Source organism: Megalobrama amblycephala, linkage group LG6, assembly GCF_018812025.1.
Source record: "Megalobrama amblycephala isolate DHTTF-2021 linkage group LG6, ASM1881202v1, whole genome shotgun sequence".
NCBI lineage: Eukaryota > Metazoa > Chordata > Actinopteri > Cypriniformes > Xenocyprididae > Megalobrama > Megalobrama amblycephala.
Window position 1 is genome coordinate 29,448,541 of NC_063049.1, and position 17,848 is coordinate 29,466,388.

The 17,848-nt window shown below is 36.8% G+C and overlaps 2 protein-coding genes across 7 annotated transcripts in view; one reads left to right on the top strand and one right to left on the bottom strand.

Annotated features, from left to right (window-relative positions):
* The window catches only part of gja8a (gap junction protein alpha 8 paralog a), a 34,612-nt gene extending 19,736 nt beyond the window's left edge, over nt 1-14,876 (bottom strand). For 2 of the 3 annotated variants that reach the window (XM_048193797.1, XM_048193795.1), the window contains exon 1: nt 14,324-14,876. The gene's annotated coding sequence lies outside the window, so the exon portion shown is untranslated. Of the gene's footprint in view, nt 1-2,695; nt 2,738-14,323 lie in introns of all 3 variants that reach the window. The other variant, XM_048193796.1, reaches the window with a different exon arrangement.
* gja5a (gap junction protein, alpha 5a) lies at nt 83-17,268 on the top strand. 4 transcript variants are annotated; one of them, XM_048193800.1, is made up of 2 exons: nt 83-393; nt 14,887-17,268. In XM_048193800.1, the coding sequence occupies exon 2, from the start codon at nt 14,905-14,907 to the stop codon at nt 16,102-16,104; it is 1,200 nt and encodes a 399-aa protein (XP_048049757.1). In that variant the 5' UTR covers nt 83-393; nt 14,887-14,904; the 3' UTR covers nt 16,105-17,268. The 4 variants fall into 4 exon arrangements, with proteins under 4 accessions (XP_048049757.1, XP_048049756.1, XP_048049760.1 ...); XM_048193799.1 differs by having other exon boundaries at nt 84-393; nt 14,890-17,268; XM_048193803.1 differs by lacking the exon at nt 83-393 and adding an exon at nt 13,801-14,369.
* The last annotated feature ends 580 nt before the right edge of the window (nt 17,269-17,848 follow it).

The following is a 17,848-nucleotide window of genomic DNA, read 5'->3' on the forward strand; positions in this document are numbered from 1 at the left end:
ATTGGGGTGGGGGCAACTAGAAAGAGAGAGGGAGGGAAGGAGGAAGAGAGGGGGAGGAGGAAAAGGAAGAGTGGAGGGGGGTTTGAAACACTCCCTGAGATGGCCCAGTATTTCTCAGAGTGTCCCACACTTGTGCTTTATTCCCACAGTGGGACAGGCACGAGGGGGCCTGTGCTGAAGTTGAACTCCAGTCTTGCTAGAGTGTTTTCTATAGAGATACACTGCCATTTTTGTCCATCGCTCAGTATATCCCCACTGTCACAGAGACATCAGAGCTGGGCTACATCTACAGGACCCTCAGGCCACAGAATAAGAGCCCACGCATTCATCTGAAGAGGACAAGACCACAGGAGGCTCAACCAAAGACGGTCTCATAAGTCAGCAGTCAGACAGGTAATTAACTTTTATACATCAAATTCATTGTTTAAGATATCAGTGGGTCAAATAACACAAATAATTTTATTATTTTGTTTCATGATGTTTCATCATTTTGAGGTACAGTGCAGAATACTGTATTCAAATTATTAAAACAACAGATTGGTAGTTTTATTTTTTTTTAATATTAAAATATTTGTATTTTAAATGATATTTTAAATAAATATAATTTATTTAATTAAATATTAAGTACTAATTAAATACTAAGTTATGTATTAATATTTTTTACAAGATTTTGCTACATTCATTTTTTACATGGTCATAAATAATTCTTAATAGTTTAAAATTAAATCTATAATGTACTCATTAATCACATTTGCATATTATGACATCATTGTTGCTTGAGAATCTGCAGCCATTCTAATGGAATGATCATTTCTGATTAACACTTACCTAACAGTTGCTTTTGTCATCATAAAGAATTGTGATTTTGATTGTATTTCAGTTACTGAGAAATATGAATTAGATCAGCTGAGCTGTGATTAGTTTGTAAACAGAGCAGTTTTATACTTGTATAATTAGATACAGCGGCCCCTTAACCTACACATATGTATGAATGTCATTAAATTAAGTATCAAACAAAGTTGCAACTGCAATCAAATGATGTTAGAACTTTTTGCAGACCAAAAAAAGACTCTATATGTCTGAGCCATGTTTTTGTTAAACTTGTCAAACTTTTACTTTGCTTGAAAAGTGAAAATTATTTCTTATTGGTTTAGTGTTATTAAGTGTCCAAATACATATTAAGGGTCACTCTGTGTTAAATAATATATATCTTTCATATCCCACTCACAAGTCATATTCACAAAGTGCAAAAGCCCTGTACGTCATGTCAAGTGGTGCCTGTTTTGATTAATAAGACATTGGCTGATCAATGCAGTTGCTTTGACAGTGAAGAGAAAAACAAAATTGCCATTTAAGTAAACACATCACCCTGTTAGCAGCCTGACAAGCAGAGAATGACTGTCTTTATGGTCCATATGAGGAATCCCACTGGATGGCAGGTGTTGATATGTGCAGTTGTCCGTGTGCATATAATGGGGTCGGGCGAGGGGAGTTCTCACTTCATATGGCTAAACTCAGCGTCTCATCCTTGACCCCTCCATCGATTAAAGTGGCCTGTGTCAGTCCAGGAATGTCTGGCTTAAACAGCTGTTCTGTCCTTTGTTTTTAAAAGCATGTGTTTGGCATTGGTATGCAAGTTCAAGTCCAGTAACACAAGTGCATGTACAGGTTTAGCCTTCAACTGGAAGTGATGTTAGTTTGCTTTGTCCATAAGACATTGATTAATTTGCCTTCTTTCATTGTATTTTCCTCTGTACTTCTGTGCAATTCCCCTTTTAATTTCACACTCCACACATGTAACTGCAGGTTAATGTTCTATTTATATATTTATGAGGTCAATAATGCTGATTGGACAAATACAGAATGCAACAACCATCTGTGGAAATGTTTCTTCCCTGATTGTCTAAAATCTTTTGAAACAACTTAATATTGTATCTTTATTACCCGATTACCATGTTTAACCCTGGAACTAAACACCGTGAATTATGTATCTGCGATGCATATGAATATTTAATTAGTTAAGCAAGCACATGGGGCAAATTAAGTTATGATTGGTTGTTTTTAGCATCCAATCGCCACCTTGATTCATACTGTATACATTTAACACAGCAATTTTTATACGTATAACCCTACAAAAGTAGTGTTTTACTACCTATGGTTAATAATGGACCTTAAACAGGGCTTAAAAAGATATCTCAGGGTTAATTGCAGTCACAGCCCTTCTCTTTCTCAGAGATGAGCAGTCATGTGCAGAGATTACATGAAATTCAAGCATTAAGTTTTATTGATTTTACTGATATGATTTACAGATATGCCCAGTTTTTATATAAACATCTTCTCACATAACTTTAAATTCCCTTCAGAGAATCTGTAAGATTTAGCATTTGTTTAAAAAAATAAGATAAAAAAAAGAGGTTTTTTGAGTACTGTGCTAAAGAAGCTTTATAACAGATGTTTACATATATTCCTCATGACAAAATAATAAATTAATTTTACATACATATCTTAAAATATGTCAGTGCCATTTTTTGTCTCAATATGTACACCAGTAATGTGTTTTCTAGTGAACATTTATAAAAGCTACTTCAATGCCCTAACTGAACTAAGGCCTAATCCTGACCTAAGCACTGTCTGTGAAACCGGGCCATTAAATGTTTTTCCTGTCCCTTTTGATCTATTTAAATCAATTACTCACCCTCATGTCGTTCCAATCCTGTAAGACTTCCAGTTGCAAAGGCTGTCAACAGAGGGACAGAAAACTCTCAGATTTCATCAAAAAGAACTTCATTTGTGTTCCAAACATAAACAAAAGTCTTACGGGTTTGGAATGACATGAGGGTGAGTAATTAATGACAGAACTTTCATTTCTGGGTGAACTAACCCTTTAATGTTTCTTTGCTGAATAAAACTTTAATTTTTTGAAAACAAAACAACAACAACAACAAAAAGTTACTGACCCTAAACTTTTAAACTGTACATTTCTGTGGCAATAACTTCATTTATTCATTCATAACAGCAATTTTTATGATCCCTATTATTTGAAGAAAAAAAAAAAAAAGATAAACATCATGCTATTCTGCAAGGGGTAAACTTATAATCAGATCTATATAAACCACAGTGTTTGTCTTTGTGTCTTGCCTAGTTTACAACTCTGGTTATATTGGGATAAAGATGTGACTACAGTCTGTGGTGTCATGCTGATTCTGGTAGTCCCTGACATCAGGTTGAGGGGAAAGGGCTTAAATAAATATTTATTCAGAGTTAAGGGGTCGGTCTCATGCATGGGCATTGTAGAGCCTCTTATGGTGTGAGTATCAGTGTGCCCGCAGCGACATGATCACTGTGAGAAAAACCAGCATGCCATCACTTGCCAACAGTGCCTGGCACCTTTGTGAAGTGCTACTAGAATGTTTCAAAGGTGTCGTGGCAATGTTCCCAGCTTGTTAAACTGATGCAAATGGAAGCGCGAGGCTGCATGTTATTCAAAGTTTATTTTTGTTATTGAATGTTTGACAGTGGCTTAAAGTCATAAAGAACAGCTAAAGAATCCTTGAGGGTTAAGGGAAGCTCTGATGATTCCTAACAAACAATTTAAGAAGCTCAGGAAGAGTTATGAAAAGCTTTTCAGATCCTGATCCATAAGCACCTTTCCAAATCAAATTGTTTAAAAAGGCCAGAAAATGGATGTTTAACGCAAGTCAACGCATTACTGATGTAATATATATATATATATATATATATATATATATATATATATATATATATATATATTATACACACAGTATCTCACAGAAGTGAGTACACCCCTCACATTTTTGTAAATATTTTATTATATCTTTTCATGTGACAACACTGAAGAAATGACACTTTGCTACAATGTAAAGTAGTGAGTGTACAGCTTGTATAACAGTGTAAATTTGCTGTCCCCTCAAAATAACTCAACACACAGCCATTAATGTCTAAACTGCTGGCCACAAAAGTGAGTACACCCCTAAGTGAAAATGTCCAAATTGGGCCCAAAGTGTCAATATTTTTTGTAGCCACTATTATTTTCCAGCACTGCCTTAACCCTCTTGGGCATGGAGTTCACCAGAGCTTCACAGGTTGCCACTGGAGTCCTCTTCCACTCCTCCACGACGACATCATGGAGCTGGTGGATGTTAGAGACCTTGCGCTCCTCCACCTTCCGTTTGAGGATGCCCCACAGATGCTCAATAGGATTTAGGTCTGGAGACATGCTTGGCCAGTCCATCACCTTTACCCTCAGCTTCTTTAGCAAGGCAGTGGTCGTCTTGGAGGTGTGTTTGGGGTCGTTATCATGTTGGAATACTGCCCTGTGGCCCAGTCTCTGAAGGGAGGGGATCATGCTCTGCTCATTCATGGTTCCCTCAATGAACTGTAGCTCCCCAGTGCCGGCAGCACTCATGCAGCCCCAGACCAACCATGCTTGACTGTAGGCAAGACACACTTGTCTTTGTACTCCTTACCTGGTTGCCGCCACATGCTTGGCACCATCTGAACCAAATCATTTTATCTTGGTCTCATCAGACCATAGGACATGGTTCCAGTAATCCATGTCCTTAGTCTGCTTGTCTTTCTTGTGCATCATCTTTAGAATAGGCTTCCTTCTGGGACGACAGCCATGCAGACCAATTTGATTTAGTGTGCGGAGTATGGTCTGAGCACTGACAGGCTGACCCCCCACACCTTCAACCTCTGCAGCAATGCTGGCAGCATTCATACGTCTATTTCCCAAACACAACCTCTGGATATGATGCTGAGCACGTGCACTCAACTTCTTTGGTCGACCATGGCGAGGCCTGTTCTGAGTGGAACCTGTCCTGTTAAACCACTGTACGGTCTTGGCCACCATGCTGCAGCTCAGTTTCAGGGTCTTGGCAATCTTCTTATAGCCTACGCCATCTTTATGTAGAGCAACAATTCTTTTTTTCAGATCCTCAGAGTGTTCTTTGCCATGTAGTGCCATGTTGAACTTCCAGTGACCAGTATGAGAGAGTGAGAGCAATATCACCAAATTTAACACATCTGCTCCCCATTCACACCTGAGACCTTGTAACACTAATGAGTCACATGATACCAGGTAGAGAAAATAGCTAATTGGGCCCAATTACTCACTTTTGTGGCCAGCGGTTTAGACATTAATGGCTGTGTATTGAGTTATTTTGAGGGGCCAGCAAATTTACACTGTTATACAAGCTGTACACTCACTACATTGTAGCAACATGTCATTTCTTCAGTGTTGTCACATGAAAGGATATAATAAAATATTTACAAAAATGTGAGGGGTGTACTCACTTCATGTGAGATACTGTATATATAACCTTTGAGGTCAGTAACCAATGTCAAGTCTTTCCTTTTACAAATAGAAAATCATATGAGAGCAGGTGAAAGTTCTTCCTGTCTGTCATTCATCTCAGCAACCCGTGTGTGTGCACTGAAGTCCCATTGTTTGCTACCTTCAAGAAATACAGCAGTCTTTGACCTTACAAAATACCTCATGATAAGAGCTTTTGGGGTTTTATGATTTTATGCATTAACCAGATGCAAAATAATCAGCACAAATGAACTCTTATCTTGTGTTGTTCTCTTGCTCTCTTTGGGAAAGTAAACACCCTTGCACTTGGAGACCCTAAGAGACTTGTTTCCTTTAAAGTAGCAAGTCTGGAGGAAATCATATTGTTTGAAATTGCTTCCTAAGAGAAGAAGAAAAGGAAGATGGAAAAAAAGGAAAATGGAGAGACAGAAGGAGAGAGAGCACACACTGGCAACAGAGATCGCCCAGTCAGTGTGAATCAGATGGGTATTTCCGTCCTCCTCCTGTTTTTTTTCCTTCTTTTTTTTTTTTGAATGTCTAAGATTCCGTTCCCACCGATGCCATTCTGAACGGCTTTTGCCAACACAACATACGCACACAGGGTTGCTGAGTTCACATCACTGAATGACAGTCATTTCCAAAGCATCTAATGTGAAAAGACTTTAGATTTTAAAACTAATTAATAAATGCAAAAACTGCATGCATCATTAGCATCCAGAACATCAAACATCATAACAAAAATGCTGTGAACTAGATTGCACATTTGTCAAATGTGTGTGTATAAAAGAAACTCATTCTGCAAGACAGACTAGTGTTACATAGAAGAGTGTAAGATTATTTATAAAGCCTGTTGCTGTGCTGCGCATAGAGTTAAGAAAGATCAATGAATTTTCATTAGGGGTGGGGGATGAAATCAATTCACATATGAATCGTCATTCTATCTTCTACCGATTCGCATCAAATCACAAATTTCAAAAATTGTTTTTCTAAAGTGTTAAACTTCTTTAACTTTGCAGTACTACTTAAAGTTCGGATGTGTAACAGTATATTAGATCCATGAATTCATTCTTAAAGGGACAGCAGCCTCAAACTATTGTCTGTTTTATTAATGTTAAAATAAAAAAAAATAACTCAATGCGTTTGACTGAATCACTGTTATATATTTAATATGAATCAATTTATATTTAATTCATACAGTGAAGACTATAGTGTTTTATTTTAACATGTGATTATTCAATTTAATTTCAGCATTTCTTACTACATGTTAAATAAACCAAGGCTACTGTACCTGAAGTTTATTTTATTTGTATATTATTCTATTGTATTTGTCCTATTGTTTGTAATTTTCTTCTTTGTTACTATTTTTAATATCTAAAATAATATAAAATGGCCTTCCTTTATTACAGAAGACTGCCAGTCATCTGTGTAATGACTGCAGTCATCTTAAATGGCATTTGTTTTATAATATTGGGTTGACTAAAATGGGAAGAAAAACCTAATAAATTTCAAGGTTTACATTTAATTCAGTGGGATTTTTTTCTTCAAGAATGAATAAACTGTCTACCGCAGTCAAATAGGAAAAGTAACACAAAAAGTAAACTAGAATCAAATTCATGCATATATCGAATTGAGATACGATTGAGAATCGATTTTTTAATTGAATCGTGATCTCAAGAATTGTTTTGAATCGAATCGTGAGGTACCAAAAGATTAAGAACCCTAATTTCCATTATTAGATTTGACACTTTATGCTAAGATTTCATTGTTCAGTGAATTGTCCATTGCTTTGTCCCTTCAGTAGCTCATTTAAAGACCAAAACCTGACATTAATGATGTTAAAATTCATGTCTTTAATACATTTGGGTCAATCTCACAAAAAAATATTTGGTAACTACATGGTTCATATTTCCCAAAATCAAAAGAAAACAATAAGAAAATATATTATGCATAAAGATAATAATTGAAAACAAACAAACAAACAAATAAAATGTCATCCTGTCTGGATTTTTTTAAATGCAAAAAACATAAATTAAAGTGACAACAAACCACCGAGATGTTGTTAGAAAAACTAAAACCTTGACTTCCCAATTATGTGTACTTGTTTTGTGTAATTATTTTACTTTTACATCTGTTTGTATATAGTTCATTGAATCTGTGATAATGTTTCTGAGACAGCTGAAACTTAAGATAAAATGTTAATAAAAAAAAAAATAAAAAAAAATTAAATAAAGTGAGTACAACAAAATAGGCATCTTTATATAAAGTCCTGTTATTTCATTAGTGTCCTCATCATTGTTTCTGGATTACTTTCACAAAATATTAATGGTAGTTTAGACATTATGACTATTTTACATTTGCTAAAAAAGGAGGAGGGCCTCTATTCAAACTGTCTGTCCATATTTGGCCATTCTACAGGAGACCAGCAAGACCGGTACTAGGATTTGGTACAGGATGGGTGTGAGAGGGCAGTCAGATACAAACACACACACACACACACACACACACACACACACACATTGACTTTAAAGGTAACTTTCTAGTGTGGCTGCAGATAGTGCTTCATAAAACATTTGAGGTTTAATGGGTATTCAAGTGACAACATCCTGTAAATAGCATTAAATTGAAACCCCTTTCCGAGGTACCCTTAACTGGCAGTAAAGAAAACTACTAAAACAGGCATGTGGAGAACCTGAGAAAAGATCAATGTGTGTGTGTCAGCAAAAGACAAAATACCACACTTGTTACAACTTTTAATCTGTTAGAATTTCATTTAGAATTAACAAAATCATTTTAGAGACATACAAGATGCTTTACAGAATGACTGGAATTTAGAGTGATTTATTTAAGGGCAGATTGACGCGGCTGGAGTGGCATTTACGGAAATGAGGCAGCGCTTACTGATGTTATTTTGGGAAACAGAGCAACACTGGACAGTGTTAATGTTAATGTTTAAGATTAATACACCTGAACTCGCGTTTGACACCTTAGAGAGGAACAGAGAGGAAACTTTTGAAGGAGTCCACTCTTTACTAGTATTTACTTCATTTAAATAGATTATACAGTATATAAAAAGGAAAGTGTTTGTTTTTGCTCCCAAAATATCTAAAAAAAATATTTTTATTAAAAACTGATGAAGGCATGGAGCGACATAGTTTAAGAAAAAAATAGATGGTAAGATAAGTTGTTTTGATTAAGACATTAGCTGTCTAGATTAAAACTTTTAGCCCTAACAACATGGCGGCTTTTTATCCCAAATACTATCCTTTCACTCAACAGTTACTGAAAAAAAGTTATTTGTTCACCTTCATCAATTGCAAATTATAAATGTCTTTTTTCTTATGTATGTAAAGTTATTGCCGTTTATCCCCATTAAGGCCCGGTCACACCAGAACGATAACTATAAAGATAACTGTAATGATAATTATATCAGCGATCACACCAGCGTTTATTTTAAGCACGTGCTGCGGTTTTGTCATCTGCCACCTTTAATGTTTGATCTATTTTAAGCAGGATGGATTCTGATTGGCTGTCAATGTTTTTATCATTCATCAGCTGGAAAAAAAAATGTTTTGAAAGTGATTCCAATGATATCGTTTCTCTGTGCCGTTATGGTTATAGTTGTGGTGTGGACACATTTTAGAACTATATCTTTATCAATATAGTTGGTGTAAATGGGCCTTATACCTTAATAATACAGAAAATAAAGAAAAAAAGTCATACAATTTTTAAAGATTTTAAATACTAAACAGAAATTTTAAAAAGAGAATAAAAAACAGTCTGGTTTCTTAGCCTGCCACAATTGTCTGGATGTCTTCTTGTTATGTTGTTTAAATTACATTAGTATTTGTCATACTATACATAGAAGAACATCTCGTTTGATTTGTCTCTGTGATGAGAAGTTCAGTTAGTCCCTGCAGTGTCCTGAAAGACACATCACTCATACAGGGACAAAACAGAAGCACAAAGGCTGGCACACATTATGTAGTTGGGAAACAGCTGCAGTGTGGTAAAATGATCTCCATATCTAGGCCTGTACAGGGTCATTCAGAGGGGCAGTTCTCAGGGCCCTTGGCATCACCTTGCCCTGCTCTACCCTGCCAAGACCCTGTTCCCATCCCGTCACATAAATGGGGCAGGCTGGACTAAAATTAGGACTGTCACCCCTGTGTTTAAGTTCATGGTGCTCCCCTCACAGGCCCTACTGTAAATATACAATATAACATGACACACAAAATGGAAAACCTCTAGAAATCCTTTATATATAATGTCATTGCATTTGAGAGCACAAGCACACGTTAAAGAAAAATAAGTTTGTTAGGCTTTGAATGATAACAGAATAGATTCTTAGATGGCAACCAAAAAAGTTCAAAGCTTACAGAATTTTGTTATATGAACGTTCTCTAAATATTCAGTGTTGGTTCTGGGAATGTAAAAAATGTCCAGTTTTCTTGACGTTAGAGGAATGTGTTTTATAAGGTATAATGTTCCTCAAATGTTGATTCAACTTTATTTTGATTTAAAAGGCAACATTCTAGGAACGTTGATTTGTAACGTTTCAAGAACATAAAAATGTCCAGTTTCCTTAATGTTAGTAGAATGTTATTTAAATGTTAGTATGATGTTCCTGAAACATTCTTTCAAACATTCAAACACCTGCTGTGTTTAAGCACTGAAAGAAAGAGAAATAAGAACACACACTACAACCTTCTTCAGCCTTAGATGAACTGAAGATAAAAGACATTCAAGATCTGATTAAACAACTCCATAAACAGCATTACCAGCTTCACTTATTACTAACCAGACTGAATTTATTTCTGTAAGACATCTACACAAGTTCTTAGTGAGAATTAACAGAAGTTTAGATGTTGATGTCTTATTGACAATCTTTCGTTTGAGGTCACCATCATAATGATCAGTGTTTGCTTTAGTTGGGCTCTTGACTTCTGTTGAGCTTTTTTTCAGCAATTGCAGATGTTTCCAGAAAACATTTCTGCATTGATCAAGTAAATCAACATGTTTGTTTTAATAACAGGCAAATGACTATGTTAAAGGTGCCCAAGAATGCTTTTTCACAAGATGTAAGTCTAAGGTGTCCCCTGAATGTGTCTGTGAAGTTTCAGCTCAAAATACCCCCTAGATTTTTTTTTATTAATTTTTTTAACTGCCTATTTTGGGGCATCATTAACTATGCACTGATTTTTTCAGCGCGCCGCCCCTTTAATTCGCATGCTCCCTGCCACACGAGCTCTCGATTATATTACAGCACATTTACAAAGTTCACACAGCTAATATAACCCTCAAATGGATCTTTACAAGATGTTCGTCATGCATGCTGTATGCATGCTTCGAATTATGTGAGTAAAGTATTTATTTTGATGTTTATATTTGATTCTCTATGAGTTTGAGGCTATATACTCTGTGGCTAATGGCTAATGCTACACTGTTGGAGAGATTTATAAAGAATGAAGTTGTGTTTATGAATTATACAGACTGCAAGTGTTTAAAAATGAAAATAGCGACGGCTCTTGTCTCCGTGAATTCAGTAAGAAACAATGGTAACTTTAACCACATTTAACAGTAGATTAGCAACATGCTAACGAAACATTTAGATAGACAATTTACAAATATCACTAAAAATATCATGATATCATGGATCATGTCAGTTATTATTGCTCCATCTGCCATTTTCGCTGTTGTTCTTGCTTGCTTACCTAGTCTGTTGATTCACCTGTGCAGATCCAGACGTTACTGGCTGCCCTTGTCTAATGCCTTTCATAATGTTGGGAACATGGGCTGGCATATGCAAATATTGGGGCGTACACCCAGACTGTTACGTAACAGTTTTCCGGAAGTCTTTTAAACAAATGAGATTTACATAAGAAAGAGAAAGCAATGGAGTTTGAAACTCAATGTATGTCTTTTCCATGTACTGAACTCTTGTTATTCAACTATGCCAAGGTAAATTCAAATTTTGAATCTAGGGCAACTTTAAAGTGGATTAAACAACAGTTTTTTTCTGTAATTGCTGACTTAAGGAATTGAAATGTTATTGAAAAGTATAAAACTTTTTTCAGATGCTGAATGTTGATGTCTGTGAGTGTATAAATAACACTGTCATTGTTAACTTTCTGTTTAAGACATGTTTTGTGTCATTTATACACTCACAGACATTACCATTAGGCATATGAAACAACAATGGTGACCTGCTTCATGCCAGCATACAAAACACATTCATGGCTCCCAGCATGCATTGCGGCATGAATAAATTATGCAGCTGAATATTTTTTATTGTCACCATTGTTGAGGTTTGTATGATGAGTGCTGATATCTAAGTGTGTTGTATTTAACCATTTAACCATTTAACCTAGGCTAAATAGTTTTGGGCAATCTTACACAAATCCCTTCAGTATTACAAATGATTTTATCACATCATTTGAGTTTATTACTTCCTTCTCAAATATCATTTCAATTCTAAAAGTAAGCAACACTACAGAAAAAGCAGTTGTTTAAACCAGGGGTTCTCAACCTTTTGCAACTCATGGCCCACCAATGACTGTTTAAAAGCATTCCGAGGACCACCTTTCCAAATATGATAGTATGAACAAAGAATAACAGAAACTCCACTGTTAATCTGTTATGCCACCGTAGCAGACTAGGTCAAATCAGCTATATAGATGAAAACTGTCCTTGCATAAAAAAAAGACTTGGCAGGTTTACTCAGTAACTTTAACCATTTACTCTTGTAACAGGGCAGGTAGGACCAATGACTGGTTCAGGCACACAAGGGGAACACTCTTTTAACAAATTAATCAATAATAACATCCATGCTAAAATATTCATTTACAGAAGTTCATTCGCCCCAATTTACGTAATTCACCCCAATTTACGTAATTTATCAAATACTATTAGTGATATGAACATGACTGTATATATATATAGGGGAGGATGTTTTGAAAAGAAAAAAAAAAATTTTTTACATACACGTATACCTCAGATTTCATTAGACAGAATACAAGCTGGACCATACACAGGGTGTAATTGCTAGGGGGGTACGGCGGCATGCTCCCCTGAGAAAATTTAGATTTCTTTGGTGTACATGTGTGCATTTTTAAGACGTTTTAAGTCCAACAAATTGGATAACAATAGCTTTAAAACCATGTCAACAACATGCACAGTTTTGAGGCAGCTTTAATCGCAAGTGTGGTAATTTCATGACTTAACTTACAACAGAAAAACGACGGTCATTGCTCGTAGTTTCTTTTGCGCTTTATATAAGCCATAATAAAGTAATTATGCAGCGCGCGCCGGCGCTTGAGTGCGCGTCGTGAGCAGTCGTGTTAATTTTACCGACATGCTGACAACATCTCATCTGACCGCAGTTCACTGTTGTTCAACTGAAGCTCCCTCGTAGTAGTCACCCAACACCTTTTGACTTGCGCCTGGCGCTGAGGCGAAAAGTCTGAAAAGTGTAAAGAGACCTCGGCGATGTTTAAAAAAAAAAAAAGATTTTTATTTTTGGTATTTTATATGCTCTGTTGGTGGTTTGTGGAGTAGGCCTAGCATAACACAGGGGGGATTTTTTTTATCCCCACCGAGGATAAAAATAATTCAGCAGAGGAAGGGATACATAGACCAGAAGAGGAGAAATCTGCATTTCTTTTCAGAAAATTATCCATTTTATAGTAACATAATGTTACGGCATTTGATCGAACAGATGTTCAATTTGACATTGCGACGTGATTGGTGTTGCGATATTTAAAAATAAATTACCTTTTAGATAATGCATCTTGACTTGACTGTCACATAATATGTGTTTTTGGTAACATAAATTCATAAGAATAATTAGATAATTAGAAAATATCAAGATTTGTCAATTAAAAAATAAAAAATAAAAAAATTAATTTGGGTGTAGTCTAACACTGCTTACGCGGCCCACTAGATGGCGCTCCAAGGCCCACCGGTTGAGAATCACAGGTTTAAACCACTTTAATGCATTCATTTATCTGTTATTAAACCAGACTTGTTGATCTGCTTTATCAATGTAAATGTGTTTTCTGAAAACACCTGCAATTGCTGATAAAGAAGCAACTTAACAGAAGTCAAGGGTCAAGAGCCCAACTAAAGCAAACTCTGATCATCATGATGGTGACCTCAAACGAAACATTTTCAATAAGACATCAACATCTAAACCGCTGTTAATTCACAATAAGAACTTCTGTAGAATTCTCACAGAAATAAATTCAGTTTGGTAAGTAATAAGTGGAGCTGGTAATGCTGTTTGTGAAGTGTGTGTTCTTATTTCTCTTTCTTTCAGTGCTTGTTCACAGCAGGTGTTTGAATGTTTGAAAGAATGTTTCAGGAACATCATACTAACATTTAAATAACATTCTATTAACATTGAGGAAACTGGACTTTTTTTTTTGTTCTTAGAATGTTACAAATCAACGTTCCTAGAATGTTGAATTGTTAATCAAAATTAATTTGAAAGAACGTTTGAGGAACATCATACCTTATAAAAAAGGTTCCAAGAAAACTGGACATTTGTAGAACTTTCTTAATAACAAAATTCTGTTAGCTGGGTTATTGTTTGGACACTTTCTGTTAAACTTGTGGATCAAGTTTATTATAATAATAATACCAATAATCATAGTTTTAATAATAGTTTTGTAGTTGCCTTCAGTTCAGTTCCTATTTGAGGAAAACGAAGTGTGTAAGTTTTAGGTTTAGCAATGGGTTGGGATCACGTGACATGAGGAATTTTTGGAGAAGCTGATATCAATCATTATAAGATTGCAGCAAGTTTGACTTTGATCTATTTACTAAAAATTACGCACCTCAAAACAAGTGATATCCCCTTTATATAAATAATATATATTAAAAAGTCTTGATTAATGAATGACGCATTAATCTCTGCAATCAACAACACAATGCTTAGCAATATAGTAAACCAACAGAGCAGCGCCATCTGCAGACAAAACATCTACTCACATATGCGTTAAGGAACTCCATCCTCCTCTCCTTCACTGTGTGAAAAGTATGTCTGTCCCTGTCGTTCAGTCTCACTTGCTTTGAGTTTCTTCGTTAATCTGGCAGTTTAATCTGGATACTAAAAAGCATGGTTTCTTTGGATTTCACTTTAACCCTTTGTGCCTTTTTCGGTCAAATTTTAAAAGCAAACAATGTTGCGTCATATGAATATGCATTCTGATTGGACAGTTTAGTAGCGAGAGCCTCTTCTAATTCGTGTCATTGTGGTTTGTACAGTGATTGGGCTACCTCGTGAACAACAACAATAATACATATTTTACACTATACGGATCTGAATTTTGCACATTAGTGGGCAAATTGATTTAAACAAAAGTAAACTTTATCAACTTATGTTCCTTCTAAATAGCCTACATTTTTGAGGAGATTCAGTCTCCCCTTACATTCAGCAGTAATAATCATCCATACATTTCAAAACAGCTGAAAGTTCATGACTTTTGACAACATGCTTAAACTGATCTCATTTTTTGTTTATTTCTTCTCTCTCTGTCCTCTCTCTGGCTCAGTAGTGCTGCCGTGGAGTGATGGGGGACTGGAGTCTCTTGGGTAATTTTCTGGAGGAGGTGCAGGAGCACTCCACGTCAATAGGGAAGGTGTGGTTAACCGTGCTGTTCATCTTCCGTATCCTGGTTCTGGGCACGGCTGCAGAGTCATCTTGGGGTGACGAGCAGTCTGACTTCATGTGTGACACACTTCAACCCGGTTGCACCAATGTCTGTTATGACCGAGCTTTCCCTATTGCCCATATTCGCTACTGGGTGCTACAGATTGTCTTTGTATCAACACCATCACTCATCTACATGGGCCATGCCATGCATATCGTTCGCATGGAGGAGAAGCGGAAGCAGAGGGAGATGGAGGAGAAGGGTGAGGAGGGAAAAGGAGAAAAGGAGTATTTGGAACACAAAGAGAAAGTCGAAGATACAAAGACAAAGTTCCGCCTGAAGGGAGCGCTGCTGCAGACGTACGTCATGAGTATTGTAATACGCTTGGTCATGGAAGTGACCTTCATTGTGATCCAGTACATGATGTACGGCATCTTTCTGAATGCTCTTTATCCTTGTAACATGTCACCATGTCCCAACCAAGTGAACTGCTACATGTCCCGTCCAACAGAGAAAAATGTCTTCATTGTGTTCATGCTGGTGGTGGCGGCTGTTTCACTGCTCCTCAGCGTGCTAGAGCTGTATTACCTTGGATGGAAACAGTGCAAGCAATGTCTTAGAAAATACGCTGCCAAACATGCCAGTGACATCAAACCCAATAAAAACAAAGTTGCTGTCCAACCTGGCAAGACAAGTATTCCGATGGATCTGCCTGAGACTGCTCATCCACGTCCCTCCCAAACCTGCACTCCACCCCCAGATTTCAACCAGTGCCTAGCGTCAAGCCAAGGTCCAACATCACCCCCACATCTTCATTCTCATCATCTTCATCACATCCATCAAGCCTGCCAGCCTTTCACCAACCGCCTGGCCCACCAGCAGAACTCTGTCAACATGGCCACCGAGCGGAATCATCACAGCCATGATGACCTGGAGCCGTCTGAAGACTTCCTGCAGATGAGCTACGGGAGCCCTGAGGCTCGAGTCCCGGATGAAATGACACCTAGCACCCCCTCCACACCATCCTCCCAACCAGGATTCTCCAGAGACAAGCGGCGACTTAGCAAGACCAGTGGTACTAGTAGTAACCGGGTCAAATCAAGTGATCTGGCCGTGTAGGTTGGGTTACAGGACGTCCCAGAGGAAGACAATCTGGGTGAACTAGCCTTAAGATGAGAGATATGGATGTAAGGGGTGTGCATGTTTGTGTGTGTATAAGTATGCTTGTGTGTTGGTACTATGAGATGGAATATTTCATTCATTTGGGCTTAAATAACACCATAAATCAAAGGATAATGGATAATGAGAGTAAGACAGAGAGAGAATCTGTATCAGAGCTTTTAATCTGGTTTCATTGAAACTGTTGTTGTAATTGCTAAAGTGTATGTAGATTTTTATAGGGTGGGATCAAGTGATCCTGAATAAAAGCCTGTTGATATAACCGGATGAATGGATAGATGGATGGATGGATGGATGGATGGATGGATGGATGGATGGTTGGATGGATGGATAGATTGAATATGAGGGGACTACTGAAATAAATTGGTGACATTTACAAGACAGCACTGGATAGTTTTGCACAGTTTCAGATTGTTTTGATTTATGATTTTATGGTCTATGATTAAAAAAACTATCAAACACTGTTTTTGAACCAAAAAAACAATAAAGCACTTAAAACATATCTTAAAACAGTATCTCAATAAAAAAAGGGAGAAAAACAGCACTTTGTACAGGCTACTACAAAGAAGAACAAAACATGTCATGTGTGATTTGTTTTTAAGGTTTATGAATTTTATTAGCAATAACATGACTACAGAAGAGCGTTTATGTGAGTATGCTACATATTTACAGATATATACGTGAAATAAATAACACTGAATTCTATGAAGTGTATTATTTTATATATTTTATTGCAATTAAGCAGGGATACAAATATGTGGGAATTATTAACACATGAGAGTTTGTTACAGTAATGGGGCTGTACTTAGATGAAATATCAAAACAGAGAAGCTCTCCAATGATTTTGATATTTAGCGGTCAATGATTTTGGCATTATATATACACTGCCTGGCTAAAAAAGTCGCTGTTATACTTAAGAGTCTGTAACTGGATCATTATGGCTGTGATTATTATGTTACTAGCATGTTGTATGTTTGGGAACAGTTCTTTTAACCCTAATTGATGGAGTGTGTAGCTTTTCATTTCTTAAACAACCATGTAGGAAGACACTTCTGTCAGGACCACTATGGTCAAATATGATTGATTATTGCATAGAGTTTGTATTGGCGGTATGGTTCTGTTCTGGGCAAGAACTCCCTGTGCATCCATGCAGTCTAGCATGGATAAGAGCAGAGAGAGCAGCAATAACCCCCCTAGGGTAAACAGAACAGAACCAATATATGCAGATATAATTAATGTCAATAATTTAACATGTACACATTTTTCAAGAATTAGTTTGATTCAGGGGAATCATAGGCCAATCCTGACTAAGGAAAGGAGGAGCTGGGGATAGAGGAGGGTAATTAGCTCCTGAGAAGGCAATAGCTGCTGATAATACTGAAGAGCTTATATATGGGTGCTGTTATAGGCGTCGTATTCCTATAGGTAGACGTGAGTCACCTGGGAGTCAGCTGATGCGAGCTTGACTGATATGTGACCTGCCAGAACTGACGCTAACGCTGGATATCATAGACATATTCCAGGATGACAAAGCCAAGATTTATCTGGCTCAAATTGTGAAAGAATGGTTGGGAGGGACCAGCACATCCCATAGACTTTCAATTAATTTAAGGTCTGGACTCAGAGCTGCCAATTCATGTGTGAAAATGATTCTTCATGCTCCCTCCCAATCATTCTTTCACAA